Genomic DNA, 22,725 nt, shown 5'->3' with positions numbered 1-22,725 from the left:
TGAGAAAATGTACCATTTTAGGAACAAAATATGGTGATTTTGAAATTGATGGCAGCAACACATCTCAGAAAGTTGGAACAGGGCTATGTTTAGTGTAGCATCCCCTCTTCTTTTAACAACACTCTGTAAACATCTGGGAATGGAGGAGACCAGTTGCTGGAGTTTTGGGAAAAAAAAGTTGTTCTATTCTTGTCTGATATAGGATTTTAACTGCTCAACAGTCCTGGGTCTTTTTTGTTTCAAGATGTGCCAAATATTTTCAATTGGTGAAAGGTCTGGACTGCAGGCAAGCCAGTTAAGCACCTGGACCTTTCTACAATAAGGCTGTTGTTATAGATGTAGTATGCACTTTAGCATTGTCCTGCTGAAATATACAAAGCCTTCCCTGAAAAAGATGCCATCCAGATGGGAGCATATGCTGCTCTAAAACCTGGATATATCTTTCAGCATTGATGGTGCATTTCCAGATGTTCAAGCTCCCCATTCCATACGCACTAATGTACCCCCATACAGGCCCGGATTGGCCAATCGGGAGAACCGGGAGAATTCCCGGTGGGCTGGTCGGGTTGAGGGCCGGTGACACCGGTGTTCTAAAATTTAGAACACAGCTGACAGAGAGGAGGCAGGACTGGTTGCTTAGCAGAGAGGAGGCGGCACGGATAGAATACATCCTCGGGTCTGAGAGGAGGCGGGGCTGAGGCGGGACAAACTGCTTAGCTGGGAGGAGACGGGACGGAGGTAGAGAAAAAATGTAATCAGCCAGCTCTGCATTATTACAATTATGCTCGACCTCCGTCCCGCCTCCTCCTAGCTAAGCAGTTCGTCCCGCCTCCGCCCCTCCTCCTCTCAGACCCGAGGATGTCTTCTCTGCCTCCCACCTCCTCCCAGCTAAGCACTTTTTCCCGCCTCTGCCCGCCTCCTGTCTCAGCTAAGTAATCTGTCCCGCCTCCTCTGTCAGCAGTAACCTAATGGCGCGGGGAGGCGCCATTTTTAAATCGAAAGAAAAAAACTGCAGTGGCCCAGCAGTGGCGCTCGCCTCTCATCACGGCCAGGTAAGACCCCTCCACAGCCTCTAACCATCTGCCCCTGTACCATGCCTGCAGCCTCTAACCATCTGCCCCTGTACCATGCCCACAGCCTCTAACCATCTCCCCTTGTACCATGCCTGCAGCCTCTAACCATCTGCCCCTGTACCATGCCCGCAGCCTCTAACCATCTGCCCCTGTACCATGCCCACAGCCTCTAACCATCTCCCCTTGTACCATGCCCGCAGCCTCTAACCATCTGCCCCTGTACCATGCCCACAGCCTCTAACCATCTCCCCTTGTACCATGCCCACAGCCTCTAACCATCTGTCCCTGTACCATGCCCACAGCCTCTAACCATCTCCCCTTGTACCATGCCCACAGCCTCTAACCATCTCCCCTTGTACCATGCCCACAGCCTCTAACCATCTGCCCCTGTACCATGCCCACAGCCTCTAACCATCTCCCCTTGTACCATGCCCACAGCCTCTAACCATCTCCCAATTGTACCATGCCCACAGCCTCTAACCATCTGCCCCTGTACCATGCCCGCAGCCTCTAACCATCTCCCCTTGTACCATGCCCACAGCCTCTAACCATCTCCCCTTGTACCATGCCCGCAGCCTCTAACCATCTCCCCCTGTACCATGCCCGCAGCCTCTAACCATCTCTCCCTGTACCATGCCCACAGCCTCTAACCATCTCCCCTTGTACCATGCCCGCAGCCTCTAACCATCTCCCCCTGTACCATGCCCGCAGCCTCTAACCATCTCCCCTTGTACCATGCCCACAGCCTCTAACCGTCTCCCCTTGTACCATGCCCACAGCCTCTAACCATCTCCCCTTGTACCATGCCCACAGGCTCTAACCATCTCCCCTTGTACCATGCCCACAGCCTCTAACCATCTCCCCTTGTACCATGCCCGCAGCCTCTAACCATCTCCCCCTGTACCATACCCGCAGCCTCTAACCATCTCTCCCTGTACCATGCCCACAGCCTCTAACCATCTCCCCTTGTACCATGCCCGCAGCCTCTAACCATCTCCCCCTGTACCATGCCCGCAGCCTCTAACCATCTCCCCCTGTACCATGCCCACAGCCTCTAACCATCTCCCCTTGTACCATGCCCACAGCCTCTAACCATCTCCCCTTGTACCATGCCCACAGCCTCTAACCATCTCCCCTTGTACCATGCCCGCAGCCTCTAACCATCTCCCCCTGTACCATGCCCGCATCCTCTAACCATCTCCCCCTGTACCATGCCCACATCCTCTAACCATCTCCCCTTGTACCATGCCCACAGCTTCTAACCATCTCTCCCTGTACCATGCCCGCAGCCTCTAACCATCTGCCCCTGTACCATGCCCACAGCCACAAACCATCTCCCCCTGTACCATGCCCGCAGCCTCTAACCATCTCCCCTTGTACCATGCCCACAGCCTCTAACCATCTCCCCCTGTACCATGCCCACATCCTCTAACCATCTCCCCTTGTACCATGCCCACAGCCTCAAACCATCTCTCCCTGTACCATGCCCGCAGCCTCTAACCATCTGCCCCTGTACCATGCCCACAGCTCTAACCATCTCCCCCTGTACCATGCCCACAGCCTCTAACCATCTCCCCTTGTACCATGCCAGCAGCCTCTAACCATCTCTCCCTGTACCATGCCCACAGCCTCTAACCATCTCCCCTTGTACCATGCCTGTAGCCTCTAACCATCTCTCCCTGTACCATGCCCACAGCCTCTAACCATCTGCCCCTGTACCATGCCCACAGCCTCTAACCATCTCCCCCTGTACCATGCCCACAGCCTCTAACCATCTCCCCTTGTACCATGCCCGCAGCCTCTAACCATCTCTCCCTGTACCATGCCCACAGCCTCTAACCATCTCCCCTTGTACCATGCCCGCAGCCTCTAACCATCTGCCCCTGTACCATGCCCACAGCCTCTAACCATCTCCCCTTGTACCATGCCTGCAGCCTCTAACCATCTGCCCCTGTACCATGCCCGCAGCCTCTAACCATCTGCCCCTGTACCATGCCCACAGCCTCTAACCATCTCCCCCTGTACCATGCCCACAGCCTCTAACCATCTCCCCCTGTACCATGCCCACAGCCTCTAACCATCTCTCCCTGCACCATGTCCACAGCCTCTAACCATCTCCCCTTATACCGTGCCCGCAGCCTCTAACCATCTCTCCCTGTACCATGTCCACAGCCTCTAACCATCTCCCCCTGTACCTCATAGACATGCATTATGTCCGTATATCATCCGCAAATGGATAGGATGATATGCAGACATACGGACCGGATGACACAAGTGTCATCCGTGTCCGTAAAAAAAAAAAAAGTGCCACAGCGGACAAAAAAACCGGAGCGGCCGTGTGAAAGATGCCTTAGGCTACTGAATTTGCACTGAATTGTAAATATTTTTGAAAAATACAATGAATTACAAGGCTGTAGAGAATAGAAAACAATGCACCTTTGCAAACTTATATTCTGAGGTTTTAATTACATTATTTTAATATAGTCAGTCGTGAACTAAAGTGGGCCGGTCTAAGTTATGAAACTCCAGGGCTGAAAATGAGTCCCACTCCGGCCCTGCCCCCATACCATCAGAGATGGTGGCTTTTGAACTAAGCGCTGATAACAAGTCTGAAGGTCCCTCTCTTCTTTATTCTGGAGGACACGGCACCCATGGTTGCCGGAAAGAATGTAAAATTTTGATTAGTCTGACCACAGAACAGTTTTCCATTTTACAACATACCATTTTAAATGAGCTTTAACCAAGAGAAGAGGGTGGCAATCCTGGGTCATGTTCAGATATGGCTTCTTTTTTGATGATAGAGCTTTACCGTGTATTTTTGGATGGCACCACAAACTGTGTTCATAGTAAGTGATTTTATAAACTATTCCTGAGCACATGCATCGATGTCTATTACGGAATAATGCCTGTTTTTAATGTAGTGTCGTTTGAGGGTCCGAAGATCACGGGCAACCAATGTTGTGTTTGAGATTTCTCCAGTTTCTCTGAATGAATTTTTTGATGACATTATGTACTGTGAATGATAATATATTAAGTTTTTTGCAATTTTACGTTGAAGAACATTATTTTGAAATTTTTTGTCAATTTTTATTTGCAGCTTTTTACAGATTGGTGAGCCTCTACACATCTTTACTTCTGAGACTGTCTGACTCTCTAAGGAGTCCGTTTTTCTCAGCGGGGGATCGAGCCGCCGATCCCCCGCTGAGCAGCAGGAGGACAGCTGTGTCTCCGCGCTGTGTGGGGAGACACAGCTGTCAGTTCCCCATGCATCTCTATGGGGGAAATCGGATGTCAACGGACCGTCAGTCCGTTCTCACCCGATCAGATCCGAGATCCGGGTTTCCATCCGTCCAGATTTGACGGATCGGATCGGGTCAGATGTCAGCAGACATGTCTCCGCTGACATCCGATGCCCCATAGGAATGCATGGGGGGCATCTGAACGGTCCGCCTGTATGAAAGGGGCCTTAGATGCACTTTTTATACCCAGTCATGGTACTGACCTGTTGCCAATTAACCTAATTAGTTCTTCCAGCTTCTCCATGTTAGTATCACCTACTTTGCCAGCTTTTTGTTGCCTTATCCCAACTATTTTGAGACATATTGCTGCAATCAATTTTAAAATTAACTTTTTTTTTTCTTAAAACAGTAAATTTTTTTCAGTTTAAGCATTTGATATGTTTTCTATTTACTATTGTCATCCTTCCTGCTGTTGTAACTGCTTAGATTCTGGTAAACAAAAAAAGCAATGTGCTACCAATTAAGTAGATTTAGGGTCCTTTCACACGGCCGCTCCGTGTGTCCGCAAATCATCCCATCCGTTTGCGGATGATTTGCGGACATAATGTAAGTGAATGGCACTGCGGGTGTCAGCGGAATACCATCCGCTGACACCCGATTTTCCTCCTTTCAGTTCTGTTCCGTTTTTACAAATGGAACAGAACCCCATTTTTCCTTCCGTGTAAAAAACGGAAAGGAAGGAAAATCGGATGTCAGCGGTGTCATCCGCTGACATCCGCAGTGCCATATACTTACATTATGTCCGCATATCATCTGCAAACGGATGGGATGATATGCGGGCACACGGAGCGGATGACACAAATGTCATCCGCTCCGTGGAAAAAAAAAAAAAAAAGTCCCGCAGCGGACCTTTCACACGGAGCGGCCGTGTGAAAGGACCCTTAAAGTAATAGATAAAAACAAATCCCTGGGTGTAATGATTAATATACCCGTATAAAAGCAGCCAATCTCTGTAGTGTCACCACATACAAATAAATGGATAATAAAAAATAGATTGGCACTAGAACTTACAAATAAATAAAATATCCATATATATCAAATAGCACAAAAGTGCATAACAAGCATAAAAGGTGGTGAACAACTTCCAAATTTTTGAAAGAGGGAGTATAATCACTAAAAAACAAGTACTGTATATACTCGAGTATAAGCCGACCTGAATATAAGCCGAGGCACCTAATTTTACCACAAAAAGGTGGGAAAACTTATTGTTTCGAGGATAAGCCTAGGGTGGGAAATGCAGCAGCTACTGGACCCAACTGGACCACCACGAGACACAAAACAGGGGCTGCAGGCATGGCGCAGGAGATTCAGGGCTGTGGGCATGGCACAGGAGATTCAGGGCTGTGGGCATGGTACAGGAGATGGTACAGAAATGGTACAGGAGATGGTTCAGGCATGGTACAGGAGATGGTTCAGGCATGGTACAGGAGATGATACAGGCATGGCACAGGTGATGGTACAGGCATGGCACAGGAGATGCAGTGCTGCGGGCATGGTGCAGGAGAATGTCCTGTACCATGCCCGCAGCACTGCATGAGGAAATACAGGGGCTGCGGAGGAGTCTCACTTACCTGTCGGTGAGGCGCCTTACATTTAAAAATGGCGCCACCCGGCGCAAACACGTCACCGCACATGCGCCGTCGATGCTCGGGAAAGCCCATACATGTTGGGCTATTCCCGGGCAGAAGTGAGATGGTGACTCGAGTATAAGCCGAGGGGGGCTTTTTCAGCATAAAAAAACCTGCTGAAAAAGTCGGCTTATACTCGAGTATATACTGTAACTAAAAAAAGAAAGTCCATCAAAAAAGTCCATATAAAGGTGAATCAAAGAAGTGGAAAGGAAAACATACCTGAAAAATCAAAAAAACTTGAATAAAAATGTCCAGTTGAAAGGTGTCACCAATGTGAAATCCCAACAAATAGCATCCACCATCGAGTGCAATGGCCATCCTAATATTGGAATGATAAACCGTTTATCATATGTATTATTCTCATTAGTGAGGCTCATTCTGTGGCAACATTAATCAGAAAAGGGGTGGAGATGTAGATGCATAATCATGCATAACAATCTTAATGGCTCCTTAGCAGTTGGCTCATGAAATGATAAATGGAAGCTCCATAGTGTAATATGTAAAAGACATTTTATTGTAAAAACATAAAGAACTTACTTTTAATGTTCAAAAATTAAGGTGCTGGTATTGTAAATAGGACCGAGGGGTCCCTGCACTAAGCAGCGTGAAAATCACTGAATTTCCAGTTTTGGCTGTAGACTGGAAGTGATGTCATCCGGTCTACGGTTAGATTCTGGTACCATTGAGAGCCCTATTAGTGAATACATTAGCTACACCTAAGGCTCCATGTACACGGGACGTTAGAAAAAACGTGCTGCAAAGCCAGTTCTGACGCCGGGAAAAAGCAGCTGTCAAACGTGCTTTCAGTAGCTTTTTCCATTGCCGTTATTGCACGTTGCACCTTTTAGCAGCGTTTTTTCTGCCTCCATTCAAAATCAATGGTTCCCTATGGGAGCCTATTGATTTGAATGGAAGTCGCACCGCAAGTCGGATCAGGATGGTCCGGTGGTTGTGGGGGTCTGCGGGCAGGGGGCTCATCGGAATCTGTAAGCCCCCTTTAACAAGGGGGCCCCCCAGATCCCGGACCCCCTCCCTATGTGAATGGGTATGGGGTACACTGTACCCCTACCCATTCACCCCATAAAAGGCAGTGTGTGTAAATAACGACAGGAGACGTTTTGGAAAGTTTATAAAAAATCTTCATCTGCTCTTCTCCGCTCCGGTCTTCTCCCTCTCTTCTGGTCTTCTGCTCTTTTGCTGTCCGCTCTTCTGCTGTCCAATCTTCTGCTCTTTTGCCTCCTCTGGTCTTCTTCTTCTTCTTCCTCCGGTCCTCCTCCGACGATGTCTCCGGTGATTATGCCGGTCTCTGCAGCTTGTTATATAGCCAGTGTGGGCGTGGCCTCCCGACAATGTCACCGGGAGGCCCCGCCCCCTTATGTCACAGATGCCGTCATCTGTGCCATAAGGGGGCGGTGCCTCATGGTGACGTTACCAGGAGGCCACGCCCACAATGGCTATATAACAAGCTGCAGAGACAGGAGACCGGCATAATCATCGGAGACATCGTCGGAGGAGGACCGGAGGAAGAAGAAGAAGAAGAAGACCAGAGGAGTCAAAAGAGCAGAAGATTGGACAGCAGAAGAGCGGACAGCAAAAGAGCAGAAGACCAGAAGAGAGGAGAAGACCAGAGCGGAGAAGACCAGATGAAGATTTTTAATAAACTTTCCAAAACGTCTCCTGTCGTTATTTACACACACTGCCTTTTATGGGGTGAATGGGTAGGGGTACAGTGTACCCCATTCACATAGGGAGGGGGTCCGGGATCTGGGGGGCCCCCTTGTCAAAGGGGCTTCCAGATTCCGATGAGCCCCCTGCCGGCAGACCCCCACAACCACCGGCCAGGGTTGTGGGGAAGAGGCCCTTGTCCTCATCAACATGGGGGCAAGGTGCTTTGAGGTGGGGGGTGCAGAGCTCCCCCTGCCCCAAAGCACCAACACCCCCCCCCTATGTTGAGGGCATGTGGCCTGGTATGGTCCGGGGGGGTGGGGCTGCTCGCTCGTCCCCTCCCCCTTCCTGCCCTACCGGGCTGCATGCTTGGATAAGGGTCTGGTATGGATTTTGGGGTGGACCCCACGCCATTTTTTCGGCATGGGGCTACCCTCAAACTTCATGCTGGACCCGAAGGGCCTGGTTTGGAACCTGGGGGGGACCCCCACGCCGTTTTTTTTTCCATTTTTGGCGTGGAGCTCCCCCTTAAGATTCTCACAGCGCAAGTCGCGCCGCAAGTTGGATCATCCTGATCCGACTTGCGGTGCGACTTCCATTCAAATCAATAGGCTCCCATAGGGAACCATTGATTTGGAATGGAGGCAGAAAAAACGTATAACGTGGCTGAACGTATGTTCATCACGTTCGGTCAGGTTTGGTCATGTTCAGCCGCGTTTCTGCGTTTGAAACGCCGGGAAACACAAATAATTGCGTTCCAAAAAACTTCCCTGAACTCAACTGCCTGCAAATGACTGTAAACGACCCTGTGTACATGGACAGATAAGATAAAATGTAGATGGGTTCAGGGGCTTCTAAAAAAAATGCCCAACTGCTCCTAAACGGCCATTTACAACGTCCCGTGTACATGGAGCCTAACCCTGCGCACAGCCCTTTAAATAAACAGCATATTGGCGTAGCTGCATTAGCCAAGGGAAATGCTGTAAAAGCCCAGCGCAGTCTCAACCACCTCCTCCAGTCCAGTAGTGGCTAGTAGGGTGCAGGAGAAATCCAGCTTCTTAGCTGCATCTCTATCAAATGTCTTTTAAGACTTTTAACAGGCCAACTTGCCTTAAAAGTTCCTTTCAGGAAAAAACTAGATGGTATACATGGATTTTAAAACCCCATTAAACCTATTATAGGGAGTAAATCTATATCCCAATGCTGCAGACACTCCTAACCCCCACTATTTAGACCAATGGGTGCAGGCTAGCCATGCTAGGGATTTTCTGTCTGCTCCATAGCCATAATATTCAAAAAATAAAAGAGCTGCCCCTCTCCTTCATAAAAGTCTTGGGTAAAATGGGGATGTGATTATGATGTTTAAATATTAATATTATTGGGAGAATGTGTCATGCCCCTTGGATCCTTAGCCCCAGTTTGTACCTTGATTCTTCAGGTGTATATGCAATTTTGCATTAGTACTATTTTTATTGAGTTGGTAGAGCTCTGAAATCCTTCTTAAAAATATTTTTTTTCACATTCTTCTGGATCAACTAGAAATTTGTTTTGGGTATGTGACTTTTTTTGAAATATTGAACCATTTAAGCCTTTAAAAACATTCTGACTGCCTTTTCTTAAAAACTATCTGATTAATAGAGCATGTAAATAAAAATGACTCAGAAAAACTTATCAAAAGGAAATTTATTGGAAATAAAATTCAAACTTCCACATTACAATAATAACAATAATAATAATAATAATCAGGTGCAGAGCAAAAAATAAAATTTACAGACGCAAAATAAAATACAAAAAAGTCCCTTTCAAATTATGGTAAACATTTCCACAGACACTGTGGTACAAAGCAAAAAAAGAAAAATGTGCATGAAAAGCAGAAATATAGTAATATAAGCCATTATTTACAAGGCAATGCAGGAACATTTTGTGTTTAAGACATTTTTTGGTAACATTTTTTCCAAACAATGTAATAGTACCTCTGTAACTATTTAAAAAGTAGTTGCTTCTTTACTGTATTTTTTGCCTTGGTTTTGACATAAGAGATAATATAATTTTGTAAACAAGAAACTTTGGTACATTTTAAAATTCTGCATAGATCAAATATGAGAGTGCACACACAAATTATAAAAATAGAGAAAAGACATCTTGGTAATATGTCAGTGCTTAATCTTGCATGATTTGCTAGTTTAGGCAATCATAACAAAGTAAAGTTGGGAGAGCAAAATAAGTAGGCTGCTATTACAGACTAATCTCCAAATGTGCTGTGAAGGTGATCCTCTGGATTTAAGGTCATTTGAGGCACTATCCTGGAACAAGTTTGCAGGTCAGAAGTACTGACACCATTAACACTTCATGGTCTGTTATTTAGAAAGCACTAAAATATTTACATATTCTTAACAAGCAGTAAACAAGCTTTAAAGCATGCCCTCACTGACCTCTGTAGCTGCAGGCATTGTGGAGAAAATAATCCTCAAAATGCACAACAGAACAATTGAAATCAACAGCTCATCAACCCTTCCTTCTTATCAGGAACTTGACAGTTTGCTGACCTTCTAATATAAATAAACAACAAGTACTAAAAGCCGTTTAAGAATGCTGCCTGACTTCAGAGTCTCTGTTGTGATTTATAAAGTTGAATTACTTCATAGTACTTGCAGCTACAGAGATTAGTTAGGGCTAGTTTTAAAGTTCATTTACTGTTTGTTCATATAGTCATATTGTCTATAGTCTGGCCACAGGTACATAGAAGTATCCTCAGGATTTTAGCAATGGCAACCTACATATTTACCTCATGGATGATTTCCTTTAACTAATTTCTAAGGACGCAGTTTTTTATGGCTTCCTGAGAACTGGTACACTAAGAGAATTATTACAAACAGAATATAAAGAATGGATATTTTTGTATAGTAGGTAAAAATAACGTGGCAACATGAACAGATGCATTTGTTGAGCAACAACAAACATAATTATTATAACGAAATAAAAAAATTAAATAAAAAAAAAAAAGGCATGTGGAGTTTTAAAGTGTCATGCAGACATAACGGAGTAATCAATTTTGTGAGCTCAATGGGTTGTCAAGAGCACAGCTGATCAGTTAAGAATGACCCAGAGGTTTTGTAAGGTGCCAGCAGTAGCTGCCATATTGGGTTACAATATTTCTTAATAAAATTTGGAGTAAGGACTGTGCGTATTTCTCCACAGTACCAAATCAAGTTCAAACCTGCCCTGAATGTGACAATCGAAGAAAGAAAGTTTTAAGTTTGGCTGCTATACACTTTCAGATGGGTTGATTGATGAGGTTCAGTATTTGTATTGGGATATAGCAACCACTAAATAGGCTTGTTCCTTTAAATGTTTAACTTTTAAATGGAATAAGACTGAAGCAGTTAGGTTTTCCTAAAGATGAGGGAGAAATGATTTTGATTTGCAGAAATAGCCAATGGCACACCATAAATCTACTGCAAAAGATATGGCCATAAGTCACACAGTGACCAACCCGGGACATGATAAGAGGCAGCAGTTCCTATAGAGCCCCTACCACCCTGCTGCAGTGACTTTAGAAACCTTACTGCATTGCTCCATTTACCCCACTGGAGATCTCATAGAAACTCCAACAGACTGCTGTGACCAACCAGATCCTACACGGCTGCAATTCTTATGGAAAACTTACCCTATTGCAGTGATTATTGAGACTCTACCCCCCTGCAGGAGCCATAGAGACACTACCCCACTGCAGTGACCATAGCGACCCTACTCCAATACAGTACCTATTGAGACCCTACTCCATGACCAAAAAGGACCAAAGGGTGGCTTATGTGTAAAGAACATACAGATAATCCCTAAACAAACCTTGCTCATCCCTCCACAGTGAGTACATGGGCTTCTACAGAACAGATCTCAGGATAAATCACCAATATTGGCATCCAGCTATTAAGGTTGTCATTATGGAGTACCTAAGTGATCTCACAGATTCAAAGTAACCTAAGAAAAAATTCTATCAAACAATGATTCAGTCCCCAACACGCTACCTTGTGGAGCATTTGCATAAAATAAACATTATAAGAATCAAATTGGGAGATTAACAGAGGATCATGTAAGGGCAGCCTGTGCAAAAAGTGTGCATTTTAATTTATAATGTGCAAAATGTCCAATAACTATGCACCTGCTACTTTAAGTTAGGGAAAAGACACTAAATTCTCAGAAAGATTGAGAAAATAAACTGACCAGGGGTTCAGTTTTGGGCTTCGGGATTAGGTAACATTTAGGAGTTATATTTAGATCAGGTACAGGATAATGGTTAGATCAGGTTCTGGTTAAAGATTTAGGTTTGGGGTAGAATTAGGATAATTGTTAGATTTAGGGGTTGTGTTAAGAGCTAGATTTAGGCGGATTCTGGTTATCAGTTATGTTTAGGGACTATGTTAAGGTTTGGCTGAGTATTGGGATTATTCTTTAGGGATCATGTTGAGTTTAAAAGAGAAGTATGAACAAATAAACATTATACTCACCTATGTGAATGCAGCATTGATCTGATGTTGAATCTGTCTCCTGCTGGCTCTGCAGTGAGAACTGAGCGATCAAACACCACTGATTGCTCAATTTCCCCCCTCCGCTCTGAGCAGAGAGCTGTGACTGTCAGTCACTAGGTCTCTGCTCTGCCCCTCCAGCGCTCAGAGCTTGCATTATAGGACACTGCTTCCTGATATCAATGATGGTGTAGAAAAGTAATGCATTTTCATTGATTTGTTCCATTTGTAGGTAATGAACAATAAATAAAAGCTAGGTTCCCCCAAATGACTGACTACTCTGTATATGATCACTTAAAGGCTTCCACTAAAACTGACAAGCATTCTATAGATTTTAACTACAAAAGACCTCTCACCACTGAAGATCACAGCTTTGTTGTCCCACATCCTCCATCCATTGTGGTCTTTAACATGTAGTCACTGTTGTAATTATCCTATAGTAGGAGGAGGATGACAACCTGTAGGGCTAAAGCAATAACCACCACTGTGATGGACCAGTCTATCCAAGTGGCGTGATCTCTTTGGCTTTTTCTCTAGATTTCTTGAAAGCTATAAGTAACCAGCTACTGGTTCACCCTCCTAACATCTACCCAATACTGAAAAATCCCTTCTGGGTGAACTTGACCTTTAAGTGCCAAAAACATTATTTAGAAAATGTGTGAAGAGCAATTATAAATAACAGCAATGAATGAGTAATACACTAAACATAAAAAAAATAATTTTAGGTACCTGTAAGTGCAGAGTACACAAGTCTAAACCTGGAAAGTACCATATTTTTACTTGTCAAGTAAATACAGTGGAGGTCACTTTCACACGAATCATTTTACTTCTGCTTATTTTCTGCAGAATTGTTGTGGCAATTGATTTCAAGTGAACTTGTCAGAAATATGGGAGCTTCCAAAGCTGGCTGTTATTTTAACCACTTCAGTTGTCACATGGACCACATTCATTTTTAATTTTCAGATTTAAGTCCATAGATCTGGAAATCATTTTGTTATTACCTATTATGTGTTATTACCTAATATAAATATACTACAAAAGCATAAAAGGTAAAAAAAATGTTTGCAGATATCTGGAAAAAATTGCTAAACAGCAAACTTGAAGGAAGGAGTTCATTAGGGCCTTTAGGCATTTCTTAGGAGTTTATTAAAGTGCACATGTGCCCAGACTATAAACATTAAAGAAGAATTCTAGGTTATGGATATTTTTACATTGGTCCAGCTTAGACTTGAACTTTGCATATACCATATCTGTGGGATCCCTCTAGAAGCTGGAAAGCATTGTTGTAGAAATCCCTGCTATAGTGATCCCCACTAGCTTGTGGGCTCCGTGCAGAGTGACTGTCCTGCTACATTGTGAACACATTAGGTAGGCTGCAGGGAATGGGTGCCATTCACAGAATGCTATGCATTTTCTCAATTAATGCAAAGCATTCTCTGATTGAACAAGGTGAAGAGCTTGATGTCATTGCCCTGCCTTTTCACCTCGTCAAATCAGAGAACGTATTGCTTTCATTGATAAAAGGCAAAGTAGTGTCTACAACAGATTTCCAACTTCTAGGGGGGGAATCAACAGGTATGGTATCCCTGGACCAATGTAACCATGTAAAAATATTTATGCTTAGAATTGTTTTTCAAGCTATTTACATACTCTTAACAAGCAACAAAGAAGCTTTAAACAAGCCCTAACTGACCTCTTGATCTGCTTTTAATGTGAAGTTTCCAAAGTTTCTGTCAGTTCCTAAGAATTCAGAAACACCTGCTGTTTGTTTACATTAGAAGGTTGCCAGCCTGCCAAGTTTATGCTCTCATAGTAAAAATGAATTTCTTTGTAATACCAATAGATACAGAGATGAGTTAGGGCTTGTTTAAAAGTGATTTTAGTGCTTGTTCAGAGTATGTAAAAATGTTAGTGTGCATGATCTGGGCACAGGTTAACTTTAAGTGTTAAAGTGATTGTAAAGGCTGAAGGTTTTTTTATCTTTTTATCTAATACATTCTATGCATTCTAAGCCCCCCTAATACTTTATTACCTGAGCCCCCTCTGGATCCAGCGATGTCCACGAATACCTCGGCCATCCAGGACTCTCCCTTCTGATTGGCTGACGCAAAGCAGCGGTGCCACTGGTTGCCCCTGCCGTCAATAAAACTCAGCCAATGAGGAAAGAAGGGGTGGGGCGGGGCTGAACCATGGCTCCATGTCTGAATGCTGCTTGCTGTGGGGGCACTCAACAGGAGGGAGGAGCCAGGACCTCCAGCCAGGGACCTGAGAAGTGGAGGATCTGGGCTGCTCTGTGCAAAACCACTGCACTGAGCAAGTAAGTATAACATGTTTGTTATTTTAATAGAAAAAAAACTAGACTTTACAATCACTTTAGGCAATGTTTAAATATATCTACTGTAGCTGACAGCTTTAACCCTCCTCTTATGTTAGGGTCAGAACCGACCCGTTTTCAGGTTTTGAATGTCTAGAAGTATCACATAAATTTGTTTATTGCATCAAGATTTTTTTACTTTGTCAGGAACCTCTATTTAAACAATGTAATAGAAAAAGAATCCTTTTCACTAAATTATAAAATACTGTGGTGAAAATTAAGACGTTTATGGTGTTAGGGTCAATTCTGACCCAGTTATAATATAGGATTTTAGGACACTAATAAGTGCCAAAACTGAAATCATAAACACTCTCTCTGCTTAGTAACACTGACAGCCAATCCCCTCTCAACCCTGTGAGCTGTAGTTAGGGAGGGGCCTATCTCTTTTCCTGCTTGTCTGCTTCTCTAAATAAAGTAAAGTAACATAGGACAAATTCATTTCAGAGTTGCTGACTTTATTTTACCATTTTTTTTAATTTGAAAATGAGAGGTATGCTATCAAAAGAAAGGTCTAAGTGGTCACACCAAAAATATTAAAACCAATCTTTTCAAGGATAAAGAAGCCTAACAAGGTAACCAAGAGGTAAGAAACAAATTTGATGATAAATAATTATTCAGAGGGTATTTTATGGCTGATTTAAAACACGGGTCAAAACCGACCCGTTAACATCATGGATAGTAACAGAATTCTAACATAAGAGGAGGGTTAACTAAATTATTACACTGTATCCCTCAATGATCACTGTAATAAACTCTTACAGTGGTGACTAAAGAAGAAGCTTTTGTCAGTGGTTCTTGTACACAGACCAGGACCTCAACAAGTAAAGCGGAATTCCACCCAAAAGTGGAACTTCCGCTTTAAGGTCCCCTTACTTCCTGACATGCCACATTTGTGACAGGTACCCACTCCCACTTCTGCTCGGGCCGCCAAGGCATCTCGAGCGGAAGTTCTTCTCCCCCCCCTCCCTCCCTGCAATCTCTTGGGACATGTCACAGGTCCCAGAAGATTGCCCGTCCACTCAGGACGAGCTGTTACAGCCGGGTGCCCGCACTAGTGAAGCCTGCGATGCGGGGAAAAGACGGAGAGAACCGAGGCTCCCACCGGCCGCATCGCTGGACCGTGGGACAGGTGAGTGTATGTTTACTAAAAGTCAGCAGCTACACTTTTTGTAGCTGATGACTTTTAATAAACACAAAAATGGGTGGAACTCCGCTTTAAATTGGCAGGGCACATCTGAAGGAGCACATACACACCAGCTGGGAAAAGAAGTGTAGGATGTACTAAGCATGTCTTGAGGGCTGTCATCTTTATTTGGACTCCACTACTTATTGAGTTACTTACCAGGAACAAACATGAAGCCACTAAAGTCTCAAAACGGAATCCTATTTACCATGGTCGTTCCAGTTCAATTAGCCCCTAGGAAATGGAGCCAGTATCAGGATGACAGCCCCAAGTTTGCACAAAATTCAGCAATGACAGCTTCCATATTTCTTTATATGTTCACTCTGAACGCAGCAAGTAGAGTTATTCAGTGAGTTGCTAAAGATTTTCCGAATTTGTTTCTTAATTGAGCTAAAAATGACCCTATATTTACTCTAATCATAATTTTATGTAATTTTCTCCCAAAAAAACTAGCCTGCAACATGTGCTGTTGGAAGAAGCTTTTCTCCATCATGTTATCTTGTACTCTGAAACTTATCTGTTCTTGTATGAGAGAGCAAGAAGCCTACTGTAGGTGGGGTTGAAGAAATGTGGCCTTACCTATTCACATAGTTCAGCAATTAGTGTTCCCAGAACACCAGATTGCTTCCAAGAAGGAGGATTAAAGCAATGGGATGGCCTGATGCTTGGAGCTCCCAAGACACTTAACAGATTGTAACATTGCACAGTGTGGTAGACTCATTGCTTGACACCTGTGATGAGAATATTGCTACACTGGGCTATACACTATAATAGCCAAAGTATGCCCCTGCTTTCAAAAGGCATGACCCAGAACAAGGCACCAAGAAGGTATATGAGGATGTACTACATGTTTACAAACAAAACATTGTTCTATAAGTGCAGCTAAGGTTAATAGACTGACACCATAAATTCACAGCTAAGAAAGGAGCCCCATGCAAAATGGTGTCCTAGGCAACAGCGTATTCCTAAAACCCAACCTGAGCACAACATTTTTGTTATGGCATTGCAACCAGTACCGTAAATTTGTACATAACATACCTCTATTGAGGCAACACTCTAAGTCAAAATAGATATTTTTTTAAGGACCATAAAATGTGACATTTTACAGCATCTGTGTTAACCCACGATAAGTGCGTGTACCGTTTATTCATAACTAAATACATGTATCGATTTTTAGGACAAGAAACAAGGCAAATCTTTGGAACAGAGAAGTGCAAGAGCATAACAGAGGCAGTGCATACTTTTACATATAACAACGACAATAGTGCTTAAAGCTTTAAAAGAGTTCAAACACTTTTGAGTGAATTGATCTGTATGTTGCTACATAATATTTGCATTTTTTTAGCTCAGGCCAAAATATTTAAATGTACCCTGTCATTAGATGACATTCTAGCACGTTGTACGTAGATTCCCAGAATAGTACATTTTACATCTGTATGCTCAGTGAAGACACGGAGAGACAGAATTACAGGTTGCAATTCCTGAGAAGTTATTAAAGGGGTTTTCTTTTAAAAAATGCCACATTGAACATTCCACTGAGAGATGTTGTGCTGATGTTTTCAATGCCATCTGCAGGTAACTTGCATCACATTTGCCCAGTTCAACTGGTCAACCAGAAAATATTTGGACCAACCACTTTCATTTTTCACAAGCTTTGCTCCCTTGAAGGCCCCTAAGTTGGATACCTCCTAAGTGCTAAGACTCCTTGTTTCCATGTTTCCATGAAAATATGGAGAACCCCAGGGTTCAGGGTAAGTGAGTAGAATTGTTAAATAGTACAGATATGCTTCCTGAAAGTCCCAAAGCTTGGGATGCTCAACTGCCCCCATGAAACCTCAATGGGAGCTTCCGCCCCATGAAACCTTTCACTGGCACTTGCAGTGAATAAATACTGGGCCCAAATTGGAAACACAAGAAGACCTGCAGCAGGCAAGGGCCGTGAAGGTGAGAACAGTTGATCTCTTTTAGGTTCATTTCAAATCAGAACCCCCACCCTAAACTCTACATTAAGGTTTTCAAATGGCAAAATAGACATTTATGTCTCGCCACTGAACAACCATCTAAGACCTTCTTAGGTAGGTCTTAGCAGGATCCAATTACTGAATGTAGTCTGGATCTGCCAAACTTTTCAACATTTTTGAGGAAGCTGGCAGCCATGGTATTCAATAAAAATGTTACCCCCCTCATCTGAAGGCAAGTTAAAAAAATAGCAGAAATCCCCTTTAACGTTTCCTTGTCCCCCTGAGAATAGCAATTTTGTGAACTTAACCCATTAATCGTGAGTTTACAAAATCCCTTAGCCACCAGTGACATCACTAAGCAGCCAAAAGTGTTTGTTTGATATATTGGGGTTTAGTCTACAAAATATGTGGCTTCACTGAGCACAGACACACAACCATCAGTCTTTATTTACACACTTGCATGTACTATGAGCTTGTGAACCTTTCAAAAGATCTGTAAAATTAAATGAAAATACATATTTAGGGACCTATCAGCATATTTTACCGTAACAAACACTTGAAGGGTCCAAATATTATTAAATAATTATAAATTAAAAATGTGAAGATGTCAAATTAGTAAAAAAAACAAAAAAAAACAAAGTTTATACATAAAGATAATTTAAAAATAAACATTAAATTCATATGTTTTGAGCTAATATTGTTGCTTTTTTTTTTTTTTTTTGTCTTTTGTTTCGTTTACATAGGCAATGTTTTTTATTCATATTGTATATGTTTTTGTTTGCTTTGTTTTAAGGCAGTAAAAAGAAATTGAGATATGAGATAAGTGCATTTTGCAATGTTCAAAGTCTGTACCATCATCCAGATGAAATTGTACAAAACAAAAAAATTCATAATAAAATTCATAAGACGTACATTTTGTGCAGCTTTCTGTATCACTTGAAAAATTCCCTTTTTTCAGTACATTAGGCAGGTTTCAGCATTTTTGGTATTGCATAAAGCACGTTCACTTAAATTCCTAAAATGTTCTCCTTTTTTTCTTTCTCCCACAAAAAGTCACATCTGACGATGTTTATTTTCGTACTCGTAAAAACTATAATTTTCTTTGGAATGCTTCAGTTCAATATAAATATTAATAAAAAGAAATAGTTTAAGGCAATGTGGCTTTTAGCCCTTTTTTATAACAAAATGGCACAATTGTTGACTGGTAAGTTGTATTGCATGAGATTTTCAAGGTCTTTCTGAGTCACACTCAAAATATGAATTCGTATATAAAAGGATTAAGGCACGTACTGATTTTCTTAAAAATAATGTTTGAAATAGTCTAAGGCCACAGGAAGGAGCATATGATCAATAAGGCCTCCAAACTGACTCATCCATACGACCGCTAGAATTTAACACAGTGGGGGAGCTGCTGTGGCTGCCATCTGCGTCAACACCGTCATTCTGGTTGCCCAGATTAGGGTTTAGCAATGTGCTGCCATTGGCAGTGGTGCATGGAGGAAGCATCCGAGATGGTGAGCGGTCACCCCCTGGGACCATAGGGAATTGGTAGGATCCAGATGATGTACCATAGTAGAGATAAGGTGTGCTGCTGGTTTGAAAAGGTCCACTTTGGTTCTGGGAGGAGCCGGGATATGGAGGTGGCAAGTAAGTATGATAGTGAGTGGTTGCAGACATACCCAACGACATCCCTGAGGTGACTGGCGGAGTGTAAGTAAATGTTGCAGGGTAGTGCATTCGTGGGTTCGAGAAGCGACTTTCCGTTAACGAAGAAATACTTGTAAACTGCCTGGGATCTGAAAATGGACCCAGCTCTGAGGCACCTTAAAAAAATACAAAGAATTATTCATTATTTCATTTCAGTAACTATACAACACTCTTTACTAATAAATTAGGAACAATTGGAAAATGTGAGATTTTGCATTGAAGACGAAATCTAAAAAAGTGGCAGTGTCCAAGGAAAACTACCTCTGTCAAGTTTTTATTTGCAGTTAGTGTCTACACTGGGGAGATTTCTCACTTTCTGTCAGAAGAAGCAAGGGTAAATCTCTCCAGTGGGGAAACAGACTGCATCAAAACACACTTGTTAAAGTAAAATAGGGAAAGTAGGAACCTCTCTCAGATTATTATTACTCTTCCGTCCTTTTGCAAGTGACAACCATTCCCTTATTTCTTGTTCTGCAGGACATTGGGTAAAATCTCAGGTCAGGGACAACAATAAAAACTTGAATATTTATCCAAATATTGAAATAAAATGCCCCTATATTTAGGCACAGTTTCAAAAACCTACTGAAATAAACATGAAGGCTACCACTACTGATCTCTTTCTAAAAAAAATGCCACTATTAAAAGCAAGTCATCCTTTGTTTTTTTCTCACTATTGGTGTCTATACAGGACACTCCTTCCTTATTGTGCTCCCTCCCCACCCACTGCATCCATCACATAGACCTGGAATTTTGCAGTAGGAGTGGGTGAAGCATGATGTGGAAGCGAGAGACTATTTCCCCATCAGGTCCATCTGGCTGTTGATTTACAGTGCACGGCAGCAAGCGTATCCACAGCCACTATTCAAAAGTAAGGTGGACCAAATAGGAATCTAGTTTCTGAGTTCAACATCAGGCCCCACCCACCCAGGCTCCACCCAACCCAGTCAAACAAGTAATTTCCCAAATATAAAACTTGCCATTTTTGGGTAATGACATCACCCCTACCCTAGGGCACTTTCGTACAATAAATTGCCCCGATAGCTAGAGCCCTGTGCAGTTAGCTGTCACATACATGACACATACAAAACTGTGGATAATTTTAAAGGGTGTCTTGACTGAAAAAAGGTTGAGAAACACTGTGTTAGGGTAACATTTGCCTGAACTAGGTACAGGTAATTCTAAAGAAACTGCCACCATAAAAGTGCCATTAAGTCTTTACTGAATTCCTCTGGCTGTTTTGAATTCATCCTAGAAATTAGGTGTACAGCCTTATTCTGCAGCCTCATAGTTGTATATGGGCAGTGTGAGATCATCTATGGCGCTGTTGCCTCTGACTGCTTGTCTCACAAAATTTTGGAGTAAGTTTTGGTGATGTCACTACTGTGGTGGACACTGATCTTTTTGCAAGAGGGGAAACTGTATCTAAGGACTTACAGTGCAAGGATCTCCCTGCTTCTACTTTATGCATTCTGTGGAAATGATTATTGCGCAGTGCTCCTTCTGCTTTTTGAATATTACCCCCTCCCGTTATCAGAATAACAGTCTTCAGAGATGCAGCTTTTGACATTGGGGAAGGAAAGCCATGCTTCCTCACCAAGATGTCCGTCAACACACAGACACAATGCAATCCAAGGCAGAGAAAGTCACTAATGGGAAAAAGAGAATAGAGAGACTCTGCAGAGAGACCACAGGAAATAATGGTGACTAATCCTTTGCCACAGCACAGGTCACTTTTGAAATATCTTTTACAGCTTAGAGAACCAGTAAAAACCTTAAAGTGTTACTAAACCCAGGACCCTGCATTTACTATGTCGGGTCTCCCACAGCATACAGAGCATGGAAATGCAATTATTTTACTAAATATAAACTGCTAAATACCTTTGTCTCATCAGCAGTATATAGCAGTCTTATGACTTCTATCAGTATCTGTTTAAAACTTGTAGGAGGAGTTTTCATTCTCCCACGATTGTCCTATGAGAATGCAGGACCTCTGACCCTCTGTCTGGTCAGTGCTGATTGGCCCTGTGCTAATCACATGCACTCTCCCAAGAAAAAAAAAAAATTCTCGAGCAATACACACCAAACTGAGCATGTGCAGCTTGCCCCCTAGGTCTGTAAATATCAGGAGATATATTGAAGACAGTGGAGGAAGGAGAGTATCAGAGAAGACAGGATCAAACAATCTTTTTACACAATACAGAGGATTAACCCCTTAGGTTCCACAGTAGGTATAAGCATGCATTACTGCCTATATAGACTGATTTCACTGTTGTGGGTTTAGTAACACTTTAGGGAGCTTGTCATAAGAAACATACACAGGCTGTAGAAGTAGGTCAACAATGGCTGCGTATTTTCTCATGAAAGTTCTCCTTTAAAATAAAAAAAAAAGACAAGCCTATTTAAAGTGGAAGCCACTTTTAAAAATAAATATGTTAAATTGGTTTCCTCTGTAAATTGTTCTGTCAAAAGTGTGAGAAAAAATGTTTTCAAAGGCTGATGTAAGTGTGATATTCAGTTATCAGCAAGAGGTGGCTGTGTTTTAAAAAAACTCTCCTCTATCTGAAGGGGCTCACTTGGGATTATGAACATAAAGTAAGGAGCAGATCTTAGTAAGACCTTAAGGCTCGATTCATACCTTTGCATGTTGCTTTTGACCGTTTCTGTAGTGCTTTTTGCTGTGCTTTCCACAGGTTTATTTACCACGATTTTTGCGCAATTTGCGTTTTGCATTTGTTATGCTTTTTTCGGGGAATATTTGTTGCTGGGCGGATTTGAAGATGCAAAATGCAGATGGTGGCAAAATCGCAGTAAAAATGCACTACATGCTCTTCTGCAGCTTCTCCATTAAAGTCTATTGAACCAAAAAAGCAAAAAAAAAAACCACAGTTTTGCGTTTAAAAAGTTCCTCACCCTTTCCAAAAACGCAGAGGCACAAAAATGCATTGATGTAAATGTGTTCCATAGGAACCCATGTTAAAAAAATGTCCTGCATTTATGCAAAAAAACATGAGAAAAAAAACCCCATTGGTGTGAATAGAGCCTTACAGAACAATTCTTCAGTCGTTATTAAGTGAGAGAGCACACATTTATATTTTCCATGCTCACTTGTAACCAGAAAAATCAATTCAAAGAGCAATAAATAAGCAAATTAAAACCCGACCTAAACAGGCTGCAGCTACGACACCTTTGCTTTCTCTACAACCTACATTAAGCTGCTCGGCTTTTTCTCAGAGAGTAGAACAATTAAAACATCATGTGTTTCCAGTTAGAATGTTGCAGAAGTCTCATTAAAATGTTCAGGCTTGGCAA

The 22,725-nt window shown here is 42.7% G+C and overlaps 1 protein-coding gene across 2 annotated transcripts in view; it reads right to left on the bottom strand.

Annotated features, from left to right (window-relative positions):
* Positions 1 to 17,991: 17,991 nt before the first annotated feature.
* The window catches only part of RUNX2 (RUNX family transcription factor 2), a 108,768-nt gene continuing 104,034 nt past the window's right edge, over positions 17,992 to 22,725 (bottom strand). For both annotated transcript variants that reach the window (XM_082250034.1, XM_082250033.1), the window contains one exon: positions 17,992 to 19,532. In XM_082250034.1, the coding sequence (XP_082106160.1) occupies positions 19,057 to 19,532 (476 nt within the window). In that variant the 3' untranslated portion in view covers positions 17,992 to 19,056. The remainder of the gene's footprint in view (positions 19,533 to 22,725) is intronic.

The sequence above is a fragment of the Pelophylax lessonae genome (genome assembly GCF_965119305.1).
Source record: "Pelophylax lessonae genome assembly, chromosome: 3".
Taxonomy (NCBI): domain Eukaryota; kingdom Metazoa; phylum Chordata; class Amphibia; order Anura; family Ranidae; genus Pelophylax; species Pelophylax lessonae.
Note: the sequence above shows the minus strand (reverse complement) of the source record. Positions and strands in the feature narration are given on the sequence as shown.